Source organism: Artemia franciscana, chromosome 19 (assembly GCF_032884065.1).
Source record: "Artemia franciscana chromosome 19, ASM3288406v1, whole genome shotgun sequence".
NCBI classification, from domain to species: domain Eukaryota; kingdom Metazoa; phylum Arthropoda; class Branchiopoda; order Anostraca; family Artemiidae; genus Artemia; species Artemia franciscana.
The window spans coordinates 21,875,969-21,901,042 of record NC_088881.1 but is presented as its reverse complement, the minus strand read 5'-3'; the positions used below and the strand labels follow the sequence as shown (position 1 = coordinate 21,901,042).

Genomic DNA, 25,074 nt, shown 5'->3' with positions numbered 1-25,074 from the left:
ACGAAAAAACAAAGGATAAATCTTTAAAATCTTTTTTGGAAGAGGAGGGGGCTCTACGGCTCCTGTAAAGGCGTTTTAATTTATTTTGTGCATTATCCTCATTCAAGTCAAAGCAGGGAAAATCAAGTCAAGATAATAATACAAGTTCAGGCATGTTCTTTGACAACAGAAGCACACCTCTGTATATAAGGCAGTGAAATACACAGCGCTTTCCATGGAAAAAAAGGATAGTGAACAAAAATCCAAAAAAAGACCAGGAACCATTGAATCTGGCTCACAATTGTCAAACTTATCAAGAGGGTTGGGAATAATTCTTTTATAACTAAGCAGCTCAACGCCAGGGAGAGGTAATACATCAAACGCTAATTAAGTAAGTGTTCCTTGTCTATCTGACACTTCACAATTTTACAAGATTTTACAATTTTACATTTTGCCTTACGTTATCTTTATGTCACCTTTGTTAACTTTTACTTTTAATTATTACATTTTACGCATCATTTGTTATGTTATAGGTATTACGTCTTGTATGTTACAGTTATATTACTTATTACTGTTATAGTTGTATTATATATATGTTATAGTTATATTACTTTATATTGTTTATAGAATGTTATAGTAACATTTTGTTACATTACTTCCCCTTTTTGCAGAAACAGAAATGTAAAAAATTGTACATATAAAGACATTTGGAACAAAAAGCCAATCAATTAGTAAGCTACGATCCCATTAAAAGAAGTCAAAACATGTTTTAAAGCTCTTTTGAAATTTAATTTTATATTCAATATTTTGGATCCCTCGTGTTAATGTCTGGTAATACTTAGGATTTTCAAAAAAAAAATAGCTACAAATTTAACATATTTTTCATAAAGTAGAAGTGAAAGCAAACACACACGTAGAACCCTTTACAATCAAATTTCAGTAATGTTTCTCGTCAAAATTTGCATTCTACTAAGGAAGGGTGTGCAAAAGCACAGGATGGCTGGCCCTCATCCTCCCATTGCACTTCCTGGCCAAAGGGCCTTGAGATAATAATCTCAAATAAGAGATCTGATTTACGAGGTCCTTCTAAATATGAAGTTTCATGAAGATCCGATCACTCCATCGTAAGTTAAAAATACGTCATTTTTTCTAATTTTTCAGAATTAGCCCCCCTCCCCCCAATAGAGCGGATCCATTCCAATTGTGTAAATCACGTATCTAAGACTTCTGCTTATTTTTCCCACCAAGTTTCATCCCGATCCCTCCAATCTAGGCGTTTCCATGATTTTAGGTTCCCCCACTCCAAACTCCCCCCCAATGTCACCAGATCCGGTCGGGATTTAAAATAAGAGCTTTGAGACACGATATCCTTCCCGATCACCCGTTCGTAAGTTAAAAATACTTCATTTTTTCTAATTTTTCAGAATTACCCCCCTCCCAACTACCCCAAAGAGAGCGGATCCGTTCCGGTTATGACAATCATGTATCTAGGACTTGTGCTTATTTTCCCCACCAAGTTTCATCCAGATCCCTCCACTCTAAGTGTTTTCCAAGTTTTAGGTTTCCCCCTCCCAACTCCCCTCCCCCCTAATGTCACCAGATCTGGTCGGAATTTAAAATAACAGCTCTGAGACACGATATCCTTCCAAACATCAAATTTCATTAAGATCTGTTCAACCCTTCGTAAGTTAAAAATACTTCAATTTTTCTATTTTTTCCGAATTAACGGGCCCCCCAATTACCCCCCCCCCAGATGGTCAAATCGGGAAAACGACTATTTCTAATTTAATCTGGCCTGGTTCCTGATACGCCTGCCAAATTTCATCGTCCTAGCTTACCTGGAAGTGCCTAAAGTAGCAAAACCAAGACCAACAGACCGACAGAATTTGCGATTGCTATATGTCACTTGGTTAATACCAAGTGCCATAAAAAAGACAAAGGTGAAAAAATGTAATTAAAAGATAAAGGTAAAAGGAGGTAACAAGTGATGTAGCGATCTGTGCTGCCCTCAGCTATTTTCAAGATATCATGATGGCTCCTTACTATTTTTCCTTATTGCTTAACAATCATGTAAGGCTGCGCCCTCATTCTGTTGCTTTATTGTTGCAGTATCAATAAAGGAAAAAGTGTTTTCGATTTTTCCTCTATTATTACCATTTTCTGACACCTTTTATGCTAGTTTTCATTTGCACTATCTATCAAGGCCGTATCCAGGGGGTGGGGTTCAGGGTTTGAACCCCCCCCTGGAATTTTTATCCTACTAGTAAAAACGTGACAAAATGTATACAAACGATTTTTAACACGTTTGTTAATGTTTTTTTTACCCCCAACCCCCGAAAAAATTACACCCTCCAGGATATACTCTTGCTATCTACTGTGTAATTTTGTCAAATCTTGACAGTCCTCTCCAAAATTCTAAAAGGTTGAACAAAAGTAAAAGAATTTACGACTGTCTGATAGGCAGATTTTATTACAAATTTACACTTTGATTCCTTAATAAAAATGGGCTTTACAATAAAGCTATACCTTTGAATTTTTTGGGGTAAGGCGAGAAGAGTATTTTTTTCCACTTGAAAATCCTGAAGCATTTTTGGATGTCCTTGAGCTTGATGGATGTGGGGATGTTTGAGTTCCAAAAGTTGTAGTTCCTTCACGGTCCCCTCCTTTCAGAATGGGGGTTGGACAGTTTTGTGAAAAGTTTCTGCATTTAGCAGCTGGAGTACTGGTATTCACCCCAACTGATACCTGAAAATTTTAGGATGTTAATCAGTGGCGTAATTTCACCAAAACCCTGGGAAAAGGGGGGGGGGGCAAAGATGCCAATTTTCCCAAATCAAGTGAAAATGCAAAATGAGCCATATAATACCATAAAGGTAAAGATATACTAAAGAGAAATGACCCGTTTTTCTGGATGCTTGAATTATCTAGGCTTATCTTAGCTATCACAAAATTTTCGAAGAAACTAAATTTCAGCTGGAGAGGGGGGGGGGACAAATTTAAGTCTGGGGGAGGCAGTTACCCCCTGCCCCACAGAAAATTGCGCCCTGATATTAATAATCCTAAACAAACAAAATAAAATAAGCATTTTCATTAGATCTTTTAGGGTAATGCCTCATATTGTTGCATTATACCCATGCTTAGAATTTCATTTGAAATTAGCAAGTAGGTTCCCATAAATCCCCTAATTGGCCTTGTGTAAAGTTATTGCATTTGATTTAATCCATGGCATGGGTTTGCATGGGAGACAGGCAAGATTTGAAAAAAAAGAAAGGTGCCCACGAAGGACATGAGAGCGGGGGGAGGGGGTTCAATCCTTCTCTTCCCGTGGAAGACCAAAATACATAGTTTTAAAAGTAAAATATTCTGAAACCTTCGTGAGGTTTGAAAGAGATGGCTGGATGTTTTTACCGACCCAAAACACAGGTTATTGAGCCTCCTGTCTGGAATGCAGACTAGGTGAAAACTACTAAATGACTACTTTTGGTATTTGGTTCAAAATGCAAAATGGATCATCGGTATTCATCTACCCCAGCAAACTATATTTATTAAACGTCTCTTTCTGTTTAGGAATTATTGTACCATGTAGTCTCTAATGTTATCGTGGTTGCAGCAGTAGCTGCCACCTAGTAAAGAACGAACCTCGGCCAATAGTAACCCAAAATTAGTTATTTTGAAATCAGATCGGATCATAAAAAAGTACATCATTAGAATTGCCATGGACGAAAACCAAATACAGGAAAATTACAGACTCCTGGCTTAAACGATACGGAAAATCGTTTTTTTTTTTGCATGGGAAGGACTTATGTGTTCCCTTTTTTTTTTCATCCACTGCCAGTGGGGAACTGGAACATCATAGGAAGCTGTTTAAGGACTCAAGTTAATATAAATTGCTGCATCTAAAGCTTTTTGTAATTAACATTATTAATTATTTTTTATTTTTACAAAGAACTGTATCTTCATTTATATTGTGATGAATGATGTTATACTCGTTTTAATCTATTTAACACAATTTTTGTCTATTATCTCCATAATCAGCGGCATAATTTCGTAAGAATCCTGGGGGGGGGGGGGGTAAAGTTTGAGTCAATTTTCCCAAATCAAGTGAAAATGACAATGAAAACTGAAAAATGATCCATTATCATAAAGAGAAAGATATACTAAAGAAAACTGATCTGTTTATCCGAATACTTGAATTATTTAGGCTTATCTTAGGTTCAAAAGATTTTTGCGGTATGGAGTGGGGGCAAAATTGGGTCTGGAGGGTGCAGTTACCCCCCTACCCTACCTCATAGCAAACTACGCCCCTGTCCATAATACTGTTTTCGTACATTTTTCCCTTTGTTGAGGATAGTTTTACAGCTCACTTTTATTTATCTGAATGCTTGTCATTCTTTTGTTTCTTGAAGATTCAGGTCAGTATTTTCTTCTTTTTTTGAACTAAGTAGTTGCTTTTTCATTGATTTAATTAAATGATTTAATTGTCAATTAAAATCAACAGTAGAAAAAAAAACCTAAAAGGAGCAAGATTAAGGATAATAGGAAGGGTAGAAAAGAATTTCCATCCTTTGACAACTGAGCTGAGATTGGCTTGACAAAACAAAAATGTTGCCCTTTCAAAAACGTTCCCTTTCAAAATTAACCAGTACAAGTAAGAAAATTACTGTATAGAAACAAAACAGATTGAGGTCAAACCTATGCACAACCATAAAATGAGCCGTTGTTTACTTTTCCTGATTGGAAAGAATAGTAGCAAAAAAAAAATCTTGACGCTATTGATACTTCTCTCTGCTATCTCTCTTGCTTTTAATGTCAACTGTATTTTCTCGCTTTTTTAGCTATTTTGAACATTCCTAGGTGAAAAGTGACATTCTTCATACAATGTTTGAGCCTGGGAGTTCAGCATATCATAGCAGAATAAAAAAAAAAAAAAAAAACCTTTCTTGTCCGAGAAAACGAGCCTCTTTTTTCTCCGTCATATCCTCTAGCAAATGCACTTTTGAAAGGCTCCTGTATTCCTTTCCTGTAACCAAAATGCTGTTGCCCACCTGTCGACGCCATTTTTGACCGAATCTTATCCAGATGACAATCAATAGACACAGATGCATACTCCCTTATCAATTTCGGAGGATGACGAAGAAGCACATTGGAGGCCATAGTTTCTTCCGACGGAGTGGTTGGAGCTATCGAGAGTGTTACTGATTGACTTAGGGTTGTGGGAGTTGAGCAAGTTTCTACTCTGCATGGCGGGCTTGAGGAAGAAGCCAGATTTGGTGTTAATGCTTCAGGGGGAGCCAGAATACGCCATGTCCGCTCGAGCTGCCCAATATACTCTTTAAGCCCTTTGAGATGCTTGCTAAGCTGTTTACAGGCTTGAAGTTGATTACTCACTTCCTGATCCATCACCAAAGACTCTCCTGTAATAAATAGACAGAGCTAGATTTTTAAACGAGCATTAATTGTAAGCCTATAGATAAATTTTTTTTTATCAAAAACGACACTATATTTTTTTAACCAAAATTGGCATACTAACATCTTCTGGTGTTGGCATACTAAAATCTAGATAGGCCATGACTTTGGAAAATCCGTTTCCCTCTCCCGAAACCCTTATTATATTTGTCTTAAATCGCTTGCTAACAGAAATTAGAGACCCAAAAACCGGAAAAACTGTCAACCTGAAGGTTGACAGTTAGACAAGGGTGTATGAATATCACTCATGTCATTACTATTCTTAAACGTCCCGCCCCGGGTTTATTTTCCATTGTTTTATATCTCCTATTTGCATCAAATTTATATATGCCAAATGTTTAATTATTTAGCCGCCTCTGTCGAATCTTGCAGGTTGACAGAACGGGTCAACTGAACTTTGAGAGTAACTTTAGCAAGATATTCAACTAAAAATATTATTATTTTGGACTGGATTTTTAGTAAAGCAAGTTAGTTTTTCCTTTTATAGTTCAGGGCCACCGATTCACAAATTGACTAGGCATAAACACGAAATGGATTTCAATACAACTAAATTCAGAAAAATTACACAAAAAGCTTTTTCCCACGTGAATCAGGGTATTGAGGATAACATTTCCAAAGCAGAATTCCATGGGGGAGAGGGGATAATACGCCAGACACCGTTAGTAAGACTAAAATTTGCTAAGTACGTAAAAATTTTCAATTACGTCATGTACGTCATGAGATAATATAATATCATTCCTCGTATGTAAGATAGCTGAGTTTCCAAATTTAGTCAGTTATTTATCCAACATAATGTCTGTAGGAAGGCCCCAAAAGCGAAAATTTGCAGTTGCACTTACTATAAATAACAATTCTGTGGAATCAACACCTAAACTATCAACCGTGATAAGATGTGAAAATCGACAACCAGGACCATCAGCTGCAACAACACCAATACGGGCATCTAGAGCAAAGGCCATTGCTAAAGTGTCTGAAGTAATCAAAATGCAAAAACATGTCAAAAATGAAAATGAACAGCAAAGGCACGCGCAGTTGGAAGATAAACAAAAGGAGAATTAGAGCGAATCAGAAATGAAAATGAAGAACAAAGACGCATGCGGCTAGAAGATAAACGAAAACGGGAATTAGAGCGTGTCGAAAATGAAAATAGAGATCAAAGGCGCACGCGGTTAGAAGAACAGCCGCGTCGTAATCTTCGTCACCAACGACGTGTGACACAAAACCAGGTACACACGTACAAAGATCCCATAAACTCAGTAAGTGTTACATATATGTCTTTGGGACCTATCAACGTTGCTTGTATTCACTGTAGAGCCCTCCATTTTCCAGAAGAAAGATTAGAAAACAAAATTGATTCATTAGGAGATTGCGGCTTGCTTGGTCGAATTGCAATGTCACCACCTCAATTTTCAAATGAATTGGTTTGCCCTTTTTTAGGACGTCACTTGCTGTCTGAAGAGTTTCATAAACGTATTCGAAACTTGAACTCGTGTTTTTGCTCTAACTTCATTCAGCATAAGCGATGATCGAACCATAGATAGTCAGAATATGTGTGGAAGGAAGCCAAACCCACAAAATGTCTTATTTTTAGAGATTTTAAAAAATTAATTACACGATTAATAATCGCAATATACATTACATCATTGGCATTTGAGGTCACAAGAACGATCTAAATAGGTCAGGAGTGCCGGGACCCGGCAGCGAAGCCACCGGGCTTTCGGTACTATATAAAGGGTGTCTAAAAAGTGAAGTATCCTAATTTTGCATACCTAAAGATACGGTCTTTGCTAGAATACTTTTCACTGTCAACACAATACAAATTGCTTTTGTTAAGACAGAGGTATCTCTCATGCATGTTTTTATACCCATGGTTCGTCAAGTAGAACAGATGTTCGTAGAAAGTTGAGATAAAGCTCAGTAAAATGAAAATTCTGAGTTATAATATCCTTAGTAAGGGCTAAAACTGATTGGGGGCTGCCTGACACACATCATAGAGCCATTAGGCCTCCACGTGGCGCTGGATCAAAATTTCCAGGTATCAAACAGGTCAAATAGTCCAAAAATGTTCCTTCATCAACAGCGTAGTCTGTAGATCCCCAGGGACAGGGACTCCAACTAGTGCAAACAGCCTATTTGGAGCAGACTTTGTTGAAAAACATTAAACGAAAATTGGACAGCGTACATCTTGTCAAATTTAGGGCCCTATTAGCATTTTCAAGCTGTATACTTTATTACTTTACTGTATATTTTGGAAATTATAAGATAAGAAAACATTAGCCAGATGTTTCATGAAGTATTTGAGTTTCATCAAATATGAATTCGAGACCCAGGAACAAGGACAAAAGTTATGCAGAATCTTATTTAAATCAGAGACTTTATAGATAGAATTTAGTAGAAAGACTGAAATTTTACATCTTGTTGATAGCAAAACCATGCAAGGTTTTTCCAATTTGTATGATTGGAGAGGTCTTTGGATGAAACCTCTTTTATCTTAAAAAAAAAGGATGACCAGACATCACTCAGGAAGCTGAACGTGCAAAGGAGATGACCACAAAGAAACCCAAAGACACATCAGGAGGCTAAATGTTCAACGGAGGTAGTCCCAAAGAAATCAAAAGGGAGGTCCTTAATGCAAGTCAACTTAACTCCCGTGCTCTCCCCGATTGCAATTTTTTCTAGGATATTCATTTTACCTGTAACCAATATATTCCAAAAAGTGTTGGGACTAAACAAGCAATTAGTCTGCTAAGGGAGGTTGAAAGCTGCCCTTTTATTATACAATGGTGTCTTTAACAAAAAATGTTAGATTTCAACTATTGCAGCAATGTGGTAAAAATTTGAACTTGAGCGTAAAGAGCAGGGGGTTTAATTTGGGCAAAAGCCTCTCTTATATTTAGAAAAACTGTATTGTGTTGATTAAAGCAAATACACTTAAGCAACTGCCTAAATTTACTTCATAAAAACGGCCGTGTCGGTCGTGGGAGTCGGCTGCCCCTGAATGTTTTTTTCTTTCAAAGGGGGTGATGTTGTGAAAAGAATATAGTAGATGTAACAGCTTCATAAGAAGTATTTCATTAAATACATTTTAAATCGAAAGATTCTTTCGTAAACTTAAAGTGAAAATTATCATAACAAATAAATAAAAAATAATAGCCTAATCAGTAACCAAAGTTTCAGCTTTATTCCTTTATATACATAAATTTGTTATGTTTTTCTTTATAAAATGTAACTTAGAAGCTTTTTACTCTAAAAAAAAGGCAGTTCAGAGGAATACAGGACTATTTTTTGTTAGTATTATGCACAACACCAGCCTTCACCTTTCTTGTTTGATAAAAAACAGTGTTAATTAATATGAGCAAGTTGCTTGAGAACTATAGGGCAAAATTTGGCTGAGAAAAGAATTGACGCATATCAAAGTTTCTTGCAAATAAATAATACTAGTATAAAATATACCTTGAGACTGTTGGTTGGAGTCTTCGGGTATTTCACTATGGCCTGTCGTTGCAGCATAGCTAGGCAACGAAGAAGAACCTCTGCCACCAGAGAAAACACTACCACTTGAATACCCTTCTTGCTGTCTGTTATGATTAAATACATAGTCATCATGGTTTATATTTGAACTTTCAGTACTAGTACAATTTCGTCTTGATTTCCGTACTTTTCTGTATTCAAAACTAGAGGTGGCCATTTCACTCAGTCTATGTTTTTTTGTTTCAAACATGGAGTCAGTTTTTTCTACAGGAATAGGTCTTGTTAGTGTACAATCACGTGGGCGATCAGGCTCTTTGGAGCACGACGGCTCATTCAGAACTAATTCTGATTGAATGTTTAGTTTTTGCTGAAGAGCAAGTGCAAGAGCATTGACAAAGTCAGAGGAAACCAGTTGATTAGCAATGCTCTGAAAATCAACCTTTTCTCTTTGTGATTTTATGGAAGAATTTAAGGATTCATGGGAAGGATTTTTACTTTGATAAGCATGACCAGGTAAATACTCAAAGCTTCTTGTTCTGTCATCAAGGGTTTGATCACTTGAACGTTTTGTTTTTCTTTTACGTCTCTTTGATAAACCAAATCCAGAAGAAGTACTTGTCGATGCTCTATGACCAGACGAACTATGAGAAGAATCATGAGTGTTGGCTTTAGGCATTATAGTTAGCTGGGTTTTAATACTTTCCTGTTCAGAATTGGTTTCACTTAATATATGTTGAGGAGTGCCATTTGCAATAAGGGTAGTAGTGGAACCAAAGCTTGACTCTCCATGTTTTCTTAGGAAATTTTCAATATGTCCTCGAACACCACTGCCCACTGAGACAGATCTTGATAAGCTTCCACCTATTTCAGATCGAAGCTCGCAAAGTGATGATGCTTTGGGCATTTTAGCAAAGAGGTCGTATTTCCGTGAGCTAGACACAAATGCAGAATCAGTAGATTCACTAGGCAATCGATCTAATATCAAGCTTGGCTTTGTGGAATCTTCATCAGTTGAGTAGTCAACAATTGCTTTTGATTTTGGTAATCTTTTTAATTTTTCCTTTTCATTGTACGATTTAGATGCACACCCTAAAGCAAGCTTTTCAATTGCCGTTAAAGATGTAGAATTTGGATTCTCTCCTTGATAGCCGACATCTGCGGCAGAGTCCCATTCCAATCTTTTTGATCCAGTACTTAATTGAGAAGCGCATGTAGGCGACAGATTACCTTGTTCCTCTGTAGCACTGTATTCTGAATCATTATGACTATCTTCAAGTCCAAAAGACATTGAAGAAACACTTGCAACATCACTATCTCCTAAAATTACAGATGTTAAGGTCCTGACAGATAAAAATCTATTATGACCTCTTTCTTCTAGGTCCCCCAAATTTGTTTCACTTTCATGATTTAAGTTGCTTGGACTTTTTTCGTCTTCTTCTGTGTGTGCGTTATTTGCCATTTATGGTTTGCATCTGGAATTACAATTTCAAGTAAATACTTAATAAAATACATACAACAAAGAGAAGTGTAAATATACTTAAATAAATATATATCAAGCAAACAAATTTACAAGTTTTACTAAAGACCAATTCACGATGAGACTTTACGAATACAAAGATTCAGTTTATGCTAATTTGGGCCAAACAGATTTTTCAAAGGATTTTCTGATTGGCTAGAAAATTCTTACTAGCTCAAATTAGTGTTACCTAAATGAGCCAACATGAATACCTAAGACGTTGCAAAATCCGTCCGTCCGTCTGTCTGTCTGTCCGTCCTTCTGTGTAATCACGTATAGGGGGAAAACCGCAGGTTGGATCTGGATGAAAATTTTGATGGCCAGATTTGGTGCCAAGAATCATGAGACACATCAAGTTGAAAGATGAACACCGTAGCTCAAATAAAACAGGGGAAGTGGGCTTTACCTGCTAATAACAGTTTTTCGTTTAATTCAGAGTAACTTGCGATTAAAGTGATGGATCTGAATGAAAATTAAACCAAAGAGGCCTAAGACCATGACACATCAAATTTTGAGATAAAGACCCTAGCTCAAATTTAACAAGAGGGAGTTGGTTTTAATTCCTGAAAAATTTAAGTTTTCTGTTTAATTTAGTATAACTGGCAAACGGAGTAACGGATCCGAATGAAAACTGACCAAAGATGCCTAAGATCAGGGCTCATATCAAGTTCTGGTATCACAAACCCTATATCAAATAGGGCGAGGGGGAAAGGGTTTCAAGTCTTAAGAAAGTTGAGTTTTCCTTTAATTTAGTAGGGCCTATAACTTATGAACGAAGTGACAAATCTGAAGTAAGATTCGTCTGAATACCTGAATTTGCTGGAACGAATTTGACAAAATACCACTGCATGGGATCCAGCTAGAATTCCCTAGACTTGTTTACTGCAGACAACATTTAGATGGGTAAAGATTTATAGCTTCAGTAGTTTTACCAATAATATGGTCCTGAAGATGATGAAATGGTAGAAATCTGATTCAGTTGACGAGATGACAAAACTTAATCACTAATGTCAGAAATATAAGCAGCCCAAATGGACTACAGTATACAACATTTAGCACAAAACAAGGGATTTTAGCTCACTGTCGACTAGTGAACTGTGAAATAATTTCAATTTTCTTTGTTATATAACTTTTAAACAAAAATTAAACCAAGTGTTATTCATACTATAATTTGTTTTTGTTAAAAACAAATACCTTATTTCATGTCCAAAAATAGGGCATGGAGCTATATCTGAGTTTAACTCTAAATCTAAAAGGTGATGTTTTCTTGTACATTGCCAAAGCACACACACACAAAAGCTATATCGAGTTTGCTCTAAATCTAAAGGTGATGTTTTCTTGTACATTGCCAAAGCACACACAAACAAAATTTTCGTGTTAAAGGTAAAGTATTTGAAAAACAAGTATATTAAAAGTATCTTAAGTAATAAGTATTTCGTAATCTTACTTAAGTAAGATTACTAGTAATAAGTAGTGTACTAGTGTACAGTACTGTGTACTAGTAATAAGTACACACTAGAGTTTTTACTTAAGTACAAGTGCAAGTAATGGAAAATTTTACTTAAGTAGTACTTCAAGTAAAAGTACTTCAAGTAAGTGACAGCACTGGTTGCCATCCTCACAGACATAATTTCCAGATCTTTTAACTATGTTGAACAAAATGCATATCTCAAAATTTTGATTGGAAGTGTTTGGGGAAATGGTAGGTGTGTGGGAGGGGAGTCATTTGCCCTCTGATAACTTTCAGCTAATAAAAAGGGCACTGGTTCTCTCAATTTCCAGTCGAATGAGCCCTTTTTGAATTTTATGCAACAGCATTTTCTATAAAAAAAAAACCTTATGTATAGTAAGGGCATCACTTATAACCCTTGCCCTCAGGACTGTGTGTGTGTGTGTGGGGGTGTCATCCTCAAAGACATAATTTCCAGACCTTTCAACTAAGTTAAACAAAATGGCTATATCAAAATTTTAATCAGAAGTGTTTGGGCAAATGGTGGCCAAAGGGTGGGGGGGTGGATTAGCCCTCTGATCACTAACCACTATTGGAAACAGCACTAAGCCTCCCAATTTCCTATCAAATGAGTTCTTTTTGAAGTTTCTACTACAACGCTTTCTATAAAGACCTTAAATGCCCCCAGGGAATAACTTACAACCCTTGTCCTGAGGGTTGTGGGGGAAGGTCATCTCCAAAGACATAATTTCCAGACTTTTCCACGTGTTTGGGGAAATGGTGGGCGTGAGAGGGGGTTAGCTGCCCTCCAGTTACTTTTGACTATTAAAAAGAGCAAGGGCCCTTTCAATTTCCAATCAAATGAGCCCTTTTTGAATCTTCTATGACAACTCCTTTGATATGAAGTGCCCTGGTCTAAACAAATCAAATAAAATCAAAAATAATCATACATTGTGCCAACATTGTTCTTTACTTAGGCAGTGTTATTGTGCTGCCTATGGTTTGTAAGCTAATGCCAAATTCAAACAAAGGTTCCAACTGTTCATCTTCAAAAGACTTGGTACATTGTATTGAGGTTGTTCCTTATTTCCTTGCAAAAATTTTTCCCTGGTAATTAGCCATGGTTTACTTCTTGATTCTTTAATGCCAGTTACCCATGTCACCATACAGGGAAAACCTCCATTGTTTTATGAACCCTTTCTTTGGTTTTACAAGACAGTGTTTTATAATTTGTGGAGTTCTAAGACAAGTCCACCAATTTCTTCAGAAAATGGTGTTTACCCATGAGCTCAAGTAGTACTAATGAAGCTGGTTCTCATATACTCAATACATACATTAAATATCTAAGTTATACTGATGAATTGGTTATTTTAGCTATTTGGCTATTGGTATTTAGCTATTGGTAACAAAATTGAATTTATTATTGTTAAATTCTCAAATGTTCCTGACTACCCTTTGTTGCAAATAGCCCCTTCTAAGAAATTAAAATCATCTACTAATCCAAGTACAATTCCAAAGCTAAAAGTTCTTGGAAGCAAAATACCACTGAATCTTGAGAGCCTGAAGGATGCTAGAAAATTACTCCATAAAGATCTCAGCAGTGATAGCTGCAACCAAGTAAAGAGTGAACCTTGGCCCATAATAACCGGGAGTTTAAAAATAAATTTGAAAAAAAACTGTCTAGTGACGAAAAATTCCCAATTGAAGCTAATTAAGGAATGATAAATTCTTATTTCAGTAACCAGTCATCTATACTTACAATCTCACACACTGATTGACACCAACTCACATACACCCAGCTCAACTGAAATACCCAAATACCCACATAAAGAAAACTCTATACAGATCAATAGTGTTAACCTTGCCATTTCTAACCTCTAACCTTGACTCTAGCCTTGCCTAACCTTGACCATTTTCTAAAATGGTCTGTCTTAAGGCATGGAAGGGGGGGGGGTCATTCGACTTAGGAAGAGGCCAGCATTTTTTGCATCAGCCTAGACAGCACCCATGCTGGTTCCCCACTGGGATAGTTTTTGCTATCATCAATGGCTGGAATCCATGTTGGATCTCACTTAATATACTATTTGTAGAAAGACAACACAGCCATACAGACCATTTTTGTTCTTAGTTTGCACTGTACTATAAATAAGATAACATAAGTTTGTTTAAAGTTTATATTCCAGTATTTATTCTCAACCTGAAATCCAACTAGGGTTAGAAATGGTCATGCCCTCTAAGTCAATTGTAAATCTGGGTTATTCAATTGATCAAACTCCACAAGTTACAGCATATGCGAATGTTGATTGAGAAAAGAATTGGGCTTCCTAATGGAGCTCCAATTCCATCTAAGCAAAATTTAAATGTGTCACTGTATACTCAACTATTATACTGCTATACTTTTGTATTCTCAAATTTATGCTGCTGTAGTGTTATCCATATTTCTTTATGTTTTGCTGTTCTGGAAGCTACTGAGTATTTAGGACAAAACATTTATTTACTAGAATATTCATTGGTTACCTCCTTAATGGGTCATTAAGAACAAGTAGATTGTATATAATGAGGCAGTATTTAGTGTCTGATCAGTACAGCCCTAGGCAGCACCCATGCTAGTTCCACCACTTGGGATACTCCTTACTATCATCCACCTTACTTATTATATCATTAACAGAAAGTCAACACAGCCATATATACCATTTTGGTTTTTAGTTTGCTCTGATGTTGGACCTAACTTATTATATTGTTAGCATAAAGACAACTGAGCCACATGGACCATTTTGGTTTTTAGTTTGCTCTGAAGCATAAATAAGATAATATGAGTTTGTTTTAAGTTTGATGTCTTATTGGAGTAATTATTCTTAAACTGAAATGAAACTAGGGTTGGAGATGGTCATGCCCTCTAAATCAAGTGCTGTTCTGGAAGCTAATTAGTAATAAGGACAAAGTATTTATGAGACAAATATTCCTTGTTTACTTCCAATTCCTCCTTGATTGGCTATTAAGAACAATCAGTTTGTATTTAATGAGGTGGTATTCTGCGCTGTTGTAGAAGCATAATTGGAAAAATGCTCCAAGAGAGTAGAGGCTACTAATTCATAAGCTAATTTATACTCATTTCAAGTTTTAAAATGGCTCTTTATTTATGAAAGAAAACCTGTGTTTTTGCAATTTAGTCTCAATACAAGAACAATTTCAATGCTTCATTTGTACCTGACCTTGAAAGAGATTTCTTGCTCTATATTTCTGTTGTAAACATGTATATAGTTTCATTAACAAAACTCAGCTAGAAGTGTAATTTTTGTGAAGTCATTTATGGTTGGGTGATGACAGCAGATAGGGAGACCATTGACATTTTAAACTAGGTTGAGCTTGTATGCAACAAATATGGTCAGTTGGTAAATCAACACGGCTTTATTTACAAGCTGCCTTTCAATAGGCTATATGTAAACTAAAAATTATATTACTTAAAAAAAGAAGCATCTAGAACTTGGGGCATTTGTGAAAAAGAAAGAAACCCTTTTTATTTCATTGATATTGTGAAGTCTTCAATATTGGAATATTGGGGGGGGGGGGTTGAAAATAAATTTTAGTGCAAAAAGTGGAGGGAGAACAAGCAGCCCCTTCATACATGAAATAATATCTATTTGTTTTAATAAAATATATTTATTGTAATATCTATTATCAAAATAAAATAAATACCCTTTTATTGGCTAAGAATACTTACAAAGAAATAAAAAACTGATCCGAGAGATAAATACACCCAGCATTTGAGAAAAGAATTAGAAATTTTAAAAGACAATAGACTAATTGCCCCTCAAATGCATAGAAGATTTTAACCCAAAGGTTGTTCAGCCCCAAAATTTTATGGTCTACCCAAAATCCATAGAAGGATACTCTGTTATGTCCTATTGTAGCACGTTATAGTTCTCTATCTACAGGTGTAGGAAGGTTCTTAGCTACAATTTTCAAGCCTCTTCTAACCAAACAGGAATCTTATATAAAAAATTTCATAGATGTTGTTGAGAGAAAAAACTATCTTATCTAGTTTTGATGCAGTTTGTATGTACACTTCATGCAATGTCCACAAATGTGAACAGGCCTTATAAACAAAATTAGAGAAAAATTCTGTTTAGTCAGATTATAAAACCTTGGATATTGACACAATAATGACCCTTGTACATCTTTGCAATAAGTTCTGTTTGTTTTTATGTTGCGTGAAAAAATATTTTGGCAAATTTTTACATGGATTTCATAGAACATTCTGCTTTGAATAGTTTCCCCTTAAAATACTCTCCCTGGTTTTGCTTTGTTGATGATATTCTTGTTGTTTGGGAACATGGTCAGTACTCTCTAAAAGATTTTTTGGCACATTTGAACTCTTTTGAATCTTCAATTCACAATAGAACTGGAAGATTCAGGAAAGCTACCTTTCTTGGATGTTTTAGTTATAAAAAATACTCCTAGCCTTGAATTTTATATATATAGAAGGCCAACCCATAATGATTGGTATCTACATTTCTTGTCAAATCACCCTCCTTTTGTAAAAAGAGGGGTAGTGTTTTCTTTAGTCAACAGGGTTTTAAAAATATGTTCACATAATCATGTAAAATCTGAGTTAGATTACATTAAAGATATTCTACTCTACAATGGCTACCCAATCAACCTCATTGAAAACCTAATAGATAGACGACTGAAAAAGGTAATGCAGGAAAATAGGGAACCCATCTCCCTTGATTCAGTTACAATGACAATTGAGAACAAAACTTTTACCACATTACCATACATCTTGAAACTCAGTGACAAGCTTGGAAAAATTAAAAAAATAACATGATCTCTCTGTTTCTTTCAAAACTGAACAAAAAGTTGAACCTTTTTTCAATTCAAGAAAGGATAAAAATGGACCCTATACTAGGTAATGGTGTCTACAGAGTCCTGTGTTCATGTGGAAACTTTTATATCGGTTGGACCTATCAGCAACTAGGGGAATGACTGCATGAACACAAAATTCCAATTGATAAGTCTCTGAGATTTGAAAATAAAAATGAAAACTTTGATTCAGCTCTGGCCCAGCATATATACAAAAATCCTGACCATTTAGTTATTTTTAAAGAGGCATCTTTAATATCTACCATAAATGACCTACCACAATCTTTTAAAGAGGTTATTGAGATAAAAAAAAAAAAATATATATATACACAGAAATTTGGCTATAAATAGAGACACTGGGAGATATTTCCTTAAGCCCAATTTATAACAACTTAATATTAAAAGACTCTATCAATATTTTCACCCATTCTAATTTTTGCCTGTCTGCATATCTGACAAAAACCAAAATTGTAGACAGGCAAAATCTGTTGCAAGGCAAAGGATATTTATTCAATCTAATTGGTAACTCCTCTTTTATTGATTTCAGGTTGGTTTTCGTTTTTGATACAGTGTCTTTTCTCCTCTTGCAGAGTTCACTTCAGAAGGTGTTTTTTCCCTTTTCTTTCTTCTTTTTGAGCACTGAGGACGACTTGGCAGAGATCCTTGTCAAAATATTTGCTTAATTTTCATCTTAATATTTTGCTACTGGCTGACAAAATCATGCTTTTTCACCTATTGACTTACTTCACTTAAAGTTGTTCAGCACCATCCAGCAGTTGCCTTGACTGTTCAATACCCTCTGTTTGTTTGATGGGTTTAATAATAATAATTTATTTATCACCCACTTTACAAAAACAGAGGTTAAGTGGAGTAAAATACAAAAGAAAAACAGCAAAAGTAATACAAGAAACAAATTTAATCAGATACAGAAAAAAGACGGATAAGGCGATGAAAACATCCTAGCCTATAAATCGCTTCAATAACTAGATTGGCAGATAATTTTTCGAAAGAACCAGTAATATCTGTCGCACAATACTTTTTAACCAGTTTTGTATTCCGGTAAGAACGAGGTAGATATAAAAGAAATTTGCAGTACCGGTAATAATTTATACGAATACGTTTTAGATCACCAGTCAACAGAAGTGACCTAATACCAGAACAGAAGAGTACAGAATGATCACAAAAATTTGAGTAAAGCCGAGTTAGCGCTCTTCTCCTATATTGTCCACGATTTGCTACAATCTTAGACTAACCGAGTCTCAGCTTATCACTAATATCTTTGACAGCACGAGACTGGAGAGCATTCATAGAATCGCAAACTGTTATACCAAGCCAACGAAACGATTTAACACGAGGAATACTAAAACCACCGCAGTGTGGTGAATCTGAACAATTATTACCGTTGAAAACAAGAAACTCGCACTTGTCAATATTTAGGTACAGGCCAATATCGCGGAAAGCAGAAGTAACTGACTTCACTGAATGGGAAAGACCAGACTCAGTTTGACTAATCAGAAGAAGGTCATCCGCATAAGCCAGATATGAGATATCAGATGGTCCTAGTAGGCACGTAGTCGATATTTTTGATAGTACATTTTCCATACAAGCATTAAAAATATACGGCGAAAGAACTCCCCCTTGTCTTACACCACAACGAACAGGGATATGACCAAAATAAGAATTATCTAATAACTTAAGGCGAAGGTAAGAATGGGAGTACCAAAAACAAAGCAAGTGAATTACCGACGGATTTACTCCTCTCTGGCATAATGCTGTCCATGCTTGAGTATGACAAACACTGTCAAATGCTTTAGACAAGTCTAGGGTTGCGAAATGAAGTACACGATGAGTGCGATGGGCATCTTTTAATAAAGAAGTCAAAGCATGGTGAGCATGCTGACAGCCTAGCCCCAATCTAAAACCAAATTGATTATCATCATTTAGAGCAAGCTTAGTGATATAAGGTAGTAGGAGGTGTTCAAAAAGCTTGCTAAGAGTACAAGCTACCGTTATTGGCCTATAAGAACTACAAGAAACCGGATCTTTTCCTTTTTTTAGAAGTGATGTAACGCTACCGCATAAGAACGAGTCGGGCACACACAAACTACTAAAACACATTTGAAAAAAAAGTTGGAGATGAGATACCAGTTCAAAAGAATTTGGAACAAGATTCAAAACACTAATCCCATCAATATCCAAAGATTTTGATTTTAAACCCTTAATACCTTTAACAATAGCCCACATGTCTCTGACATAAACGTGACGGCAAATTTTTTTTCGAGCAAACGTGAGAAACGCTTATGCACTGCATAATTAACTTTCGAAAATATTTTTGAATAATGTTCGATCCACGAGGTATAATGTCACTAGAACTTGTATCCAGAAACTTGGCAGAATTTATCACTTTTTGCCACTCACTATTACTTTTCGGAAAAGTTTCACCGGAGTAACGAACGGCACGAAGATGGCGTTTATATTCGAGTTTCGCCTTTTGTTTTAGATCAAACACAGTACCCCGAGAAGGTCGACCACAGGCAGACCAGATTCTTAACCAGAATTTGGCCTTATTCTTGACTTTTTTCAGCAAAGGATCACACTTCCAAATTGGTTTATGGGTATTCCGCCTGACACAGATCAGTGGGACGGCCACATCTTCAGCTTGCTTTATACATAAGATAATGTCATGATAATAGCAATTCAAATCAGCACGAGCATTGTCAATAATGGGGTACGCATTTGTGCAAAGAAGATGGAAGGGGACACGTACGGTGGACAGTAGAGCTCCAAGTGTAGCAAGGTAAAGGGGCATGTTCGCACTAGACCAATCACGTTTTTCAAACCACTTATGCAACAGTGATGGTTGGTTCGAGTATATGTCAGAAGTAACCGTAATATCAAAATACAGAGGTAAATGATCATAATCTCTCTCATCTTCATTAACATGTACTGCTGAAGTTTGTAATGAATGATAGCAGATACAGTGGTCCAAATTTGAGACAGAACCACTACAGTGGATATATGTAAAACTGAGGTCTTTTGCTAGGACCTTAAATGCTGAGGGTAGACACTGAAAAAGCACTTCCTTTCGTATCGAGGAAACGGTGATGTCACAGTTTAAGTCGCCTATAAGCAACCACTTGTATCTGAGACACTCAATACCAGATATGAGAGCCTTTAATTTGTTGCAGGCATTAGCATAACTGGAGAAGGAAGAAACAGATCTTCTATCATGGGGCAAATAGGCGTTGATTAGGATCACATCTGCAAGCCGGATTGCAAGATAGTGTTCAGAGGATTGGTAGCAGCTAGGAGACAAATATCTAGGCAAAGATCGCTTAATTATACAGGCAAGACCGCCAGAAGGCCTGCCTTGGGTACAGCAGGCATTTGTGGTGAAAACAGCATGTTGAGAACTTTGCCTTAGAAAGTTTACACTGCAACTTGGGAGCAGGTGTTCTTGTAAGAGAACAACATTATGATTAGCTAGTTTCTCATCAAGGCTTAACACTTTATCCTTTGTCCCATTGATGTTGAAAGAGCACACTGAGACGTTATACTCATTCATGATTGCAAGCGAGAAGGTCGGGGAACTTTGGAATTTGCAAGAGCCTTTAGTTTGGAGCAACGAAAACTGTAAGCAACATGATCTCCACTACAATTTGCACACTTTGGGGTGTTACTGCAAGGTGAGTCACTAGAGTTCATATGGGGACCAGAGCACTGTGAGCATTTGTAGTTTTGATCAGGACATTTTGCGGCAAGGTGGTCAGGTGATTGACATTTCCTGCAGCACCTAGGAATTCGCCAATATTCATACACTCGGAATAGTTCATAGCCTATCTTCAATCCAGATTTAAGAGCTGAGGAAAGAGAGATTTCGTCTTTGAACGTAATTTTCACACAATTTGAGCTCCCAATTCTCATAGCATCTCGAACACCCCTGCAAGCTTTAAGAGGCGCAAAATCAAGATCTTGTGCAATGCCTTTCATTATGCAGAAAAACTTTTTCTCCACCATTTTTGCTTCACAATCACAAAAAACCGAGCGTGCAGATTTGCAAAAGTCAGCAGCGGCCACGCTATCAATCTTCACAATCAATTTATCACCAGAGGCGCGCACAGTATCAATGCACTCATGACCAGAAATACAGTCAATTCTTTTCTTCCGTTTAGAAGCATTATCAACATCACGCGATACATTCGTGATAATAACAGTGGCTTTGCTTATATCACTACCAATAGCACTGCTTGGGAGGCTGGGGAAATTCAGATCGTAAGTTGACATTTTCTCATTAACTTGCAAAAGAGTCTGTTGAATTTCGTTAAGCTTGGAAGCTATCCTGGAGTAAGCAACTGCTGGAATACAGGGAACTTCGGCTGGGGAACAGATAACAAAGACAGGCATGTCCTCAGAAGCACTCTGATTTTGAAGAAGTTCTAACATGTCTTTCAAATGATCCAGAGCTGCATTTGAACCCATGTGCCTTGGGTAGGGCTCGGTCAATTTTGGCAGCAAATCCCACAGGATTTTCTTTGATTTGGCAATATCACTTGACTCAAAAAATTCAACAGCAAATTTTAAGATCACTGTAGCTTCGACACCTTTTCCATTATTATACTGCAGAAAGTTCAGAACTGGGGCATAAACAAAGCAGTCCGTATCCATATCAGAGTCCATTTTCATGCAAAAAGTCTGTTAATCCAATTCCAAGTCAAAAACATAGCCATGGGCAAAACACGTCTTAACTGCACAAAAGCTGAATGGTAGTTGGCAAAATTTCAGAAGCTCAAAATGCCAATAAGCAAGGGAAGCATAGGCTCCTGCTATCTATTCCCTGCAATTTAAGGGAGGCACACTCCCGGCAGGTACGACGATGCTTGCTACAGAAAACCTCCCCTCTTCTGCTCGCTTATTAGTAAAAGTTTCCAAAAATAATTAATGAGTCTATATGATTTGATAATTATGACCATAGGATTATCTCTCACTTACTGAAATGCTGGATAATAATTTCACTCAAGGTCACAAACTTTAATCCTTTGCCAGGTATTGTGAGATTTAACAAGCTTTGCAGGGATTAAAATTCACTGAAAAAGCTTACTGGTTTGAAATTTATGATATCCAATTCTAGATAGATGTTTTCACCTTGAACTACGAAACGATACTGAATAAACGATACTGTTTGTAGTCAATTGATCTTTAAGTTATATTGACCACTCAGCAAATGCATTTAATTTGTTATTGTGTTTCTCCCAGGATTTATCAACTCTGTTTTTGAAGATATTGATGTTTGGTGCTTGGATGGCATGTTCAGACAGGTTGTTCCATGTGTTAACTGCTTGCACTGAGAAAGTTTGCATGGGCACGTTTTCTGGCTTGTACACCTTTTCTGAGTGGCTTCTGGTTCAGTTTATGGCTGTTTTCCTGAAGAACCTTTTGAAGAGCAGATCTTCTATTTTGGATTTGATCTTGAACATCTGGATGGCGTCTCCTTGCTTATGTCTGTACAACAGACTTGGCAGCTCAAGAATTTTCAGGTGGTCTTTGTATGGCTTCCCTCTTAGGCCTGGCATCATTCCGGTTGCTCTATGTTGGATTTTACCACAGCTGTGCAGTCCCCAATGTAGGATGGCCCCCAGGCTATGTTTCCATAATTGATTTGATTTTTCTCTTTTTATTTATTATTTCCTTTCTTGTTTCATATGTCATGCATAGCCAGTATGGTCTCAGAACGTATTTATGAACAAAGACGTGAACTTAAAAACACTTTTCTTGTACCTCATTTGAGCATATGATCTATTTTTAACATTTCACTTGTTAAACACAAAGATTCTTAAAGGGCAGTGTCCTCTGAAGAGGGAGGGAGTGGAGGTTGGTGCTTCAAAACATCTTCCCAGGTTACCTTTAACACTCTTGATGCATTCCTGAGAGTTTTATTCACCCAACTCAACTACTTTCCAAGATATCAAAATGTAAAATTTTATCTTAATTTGGGAGCTAAAAGACAACATTTGTCAAGTGCCATGCATGACATTTTTAAAGATTTTTTGAAAGACACTAAATACTAATGCTGCTTGTTTTATTTGATTCTGTATAGTGATACATTGTCCTTTTTCCTAGTCATGAGATATTAGACAGAAAAAAGAGAAACATGACCATTTTTGATTCTCTATTCATTTGTGATGGCAGTAATTATTATACTTGGAAAGAGTATTGGTTAGGGAATTGAATTGCAGCCATGTTACTTAATTAGAAACTTTAATTTGCACTTTGGAGATAAGTCAAGTTCTACACTAGATCTGTTGTGCTCCAGGCCAATGATAGCCAAACTTAGGTGACATCAGTAGATAGCTGAGTGGGATGAACAGTACTTCTTATATTCAAATGATTTTTTGGTATATTTATACAGTTTATCAAGGAAGAAAGTGAACATTTCACTTGATGCCTTTTTTATGTTCATTCCAAATTCAATAAGATCTTCTGGGGCAAATTCTATATTTTAGCCCTTAAAGGGGCTCAAAGAAGCCTATAGTGAGCAAAGGTTTAAAAAGATATTTCTAAAAAAAAACCTTTCAAATGATAAATAAAAATTGTTATTTGTAGCTGGTTCAGGAATGATAATTATAATTTTCATTAGTCTTGATAGTTAAATGTTATTTTGAAAATGAATTTGGAGAAATTTCTAAAGAGCCTATAATCCTTCAGAAAGTCATCACAAGAAAACAAAAGTACCTGACTAGAATTATCATTTTTGAAAACCCTGAATAAGAAACTTACAGCCCCCAGCTTCAACAACAAGAAAAATCACATTTTGCATGGGTAGCACTGGTGCATCCTCTTTTTCTTTTTTTGTCCTATTTTTTTTCTTCTTTATGCCCAAGAAACAGTAATTGAAATTGGAAAGGGCACAACAGAGGCATCAAATGATGTTATCACCTCTTCCTAGCTAAATTATATAAAAATGTATAAATTTACTGGCTTTTTATTCTATTCTTTTCAAGTCTGGACTTGAAGGATGCAATTCTGGGTAAAGTCACCATTTCAGCTTGGCAGCTATTCTAGTCCTGGTATAAGTCTAAAATTAGGGCTATTGAGAAGGAAACATGTTGAGAAAATAATTTGTACTTCATAATATGTAGACAAATTTCACTTAGCACATTTTTAAGGTGCTTCTTCTTTGCTTTACCCGTAAGCCTGCTATTGTTATAAGCCTGCTATAGAGCAAGTTGTATATTTCCAATGTTTTTTATGATTTCTTGATTTTGTCATAATTGATTCAATTTGTGGGTACATGGATTGAAACAATAATAATACTTTTTAAATATATAATTTGGGCTATATATTTTTACATTAGGGAGGAGAAGGGTAGAGTATAGCAGAAATCCCTTCACTACAATTTTACTATCTATGATTCATGGTAAATTTTTTATTGTTCATATTTTTAACTTACAAACAAACTGAAATAGATGCATTTTTTCATGTTCTTTACAAATATAATAATTGCTTCTATTGCAAATTCAAATTTAAGCACTTTTTGAGCTCTTGAAAATAACCAAAATATTTCTAGTTTTAAGGTATAAAAAAGGTTTTAAACATTGATCACAAACTTGCTGTTTTATTATAAATCCATTTTTTAATGTTATATAACCCACAGGCACTAATTTTCCACAATTATGTTGGATAAATAAATTACACAATATTATTTGTTTTCTTCTTCCTTGGTGCCAAAATTTTTACAGTATGTGCTTTTGGTTGTTTTTGACAAAATAATATACTATGTTTCTCAGCACCAAAATTTGTTAGGTTAGGTCAAAAAGTGCTTAAATTTGAATTTGCAATAGAAGCAATTATTATTTTTGTAAAAAACATAAAAAAAGGCATCAAGTGGTGTGTTCACTTTGTTTATAAGTCAAAAATATGAACAACAGCAAAAAATAACCTAATTCCTTCACTATACTGAATTTTCCTGCAAATTGTGAAGTAAGATAATTGTTTTTCTAACATCTAGCCTATCCTTTGAGAATATTAGCCTAGCTTTTGTGAGTGGCTTATTGTATGCTACTGGCTTGAGTATTTGGTAAAGTGGGATTTATTTTGTTGCTTGTAGGTAAGCATCATGTCTCCACATTGGAACCTAAAGACAGGCTGTAGCAACTGTAAAAATTTCCATCACTTTTTGCACAGCTTTGTTTTTCTTAATTTTTTTCCTTTTAATCTTTTAGGCTAAATAGGCTATGCAGGATGGCAATTTCTTTTTTTCAAGAATTCTGTTGCTAAAAAATAAGGAAGTATTTGGCCTATCTTTGAATCCCATTTTAGGATCATATGGAAT

The 25,074-nt window shown here is 36.0% G+C and overlaps 1 protein-coding gene across 3 annotated transcripts in view; it reads right to left on the bottom strand.

Moving 5' to 3' along the window:
• Nucleotides 1-25,074, bottom strand: part of LOC136039416 (uncharacterized) — a 34,264-nt gene that overhangs the window by 8,274 nt on the left and 916 nt on the right. For 2 of the 3 annotated variants that reach the window (XR_010620436.1, XM_065723144.1), the window contains exons 2-4: nt 8,899-10,388; nt 4,915-5,393; nt 2,506-2,724 (exon numbers count right to left, since the gene is read on the bottom strand). Coding sequence is in view for 2 of the 3 variants with exons in the window: in XM_065723144.1 (XP_065579216.1) it covers nt 2,506-2,724; nt 4,915-5,393; nt 8,899-10,375 (2,175 nt within the window). In the remaining variant the exon portion in view is untranslated. The remainder of the gene's footprint in view (nt 1-2,505; nt 2,725-4,914; nt 5,394-8,898; nt 10,389-25,074) is intronic. The other variant, XM_065723145.1, reaches the window with a different exon arrangement.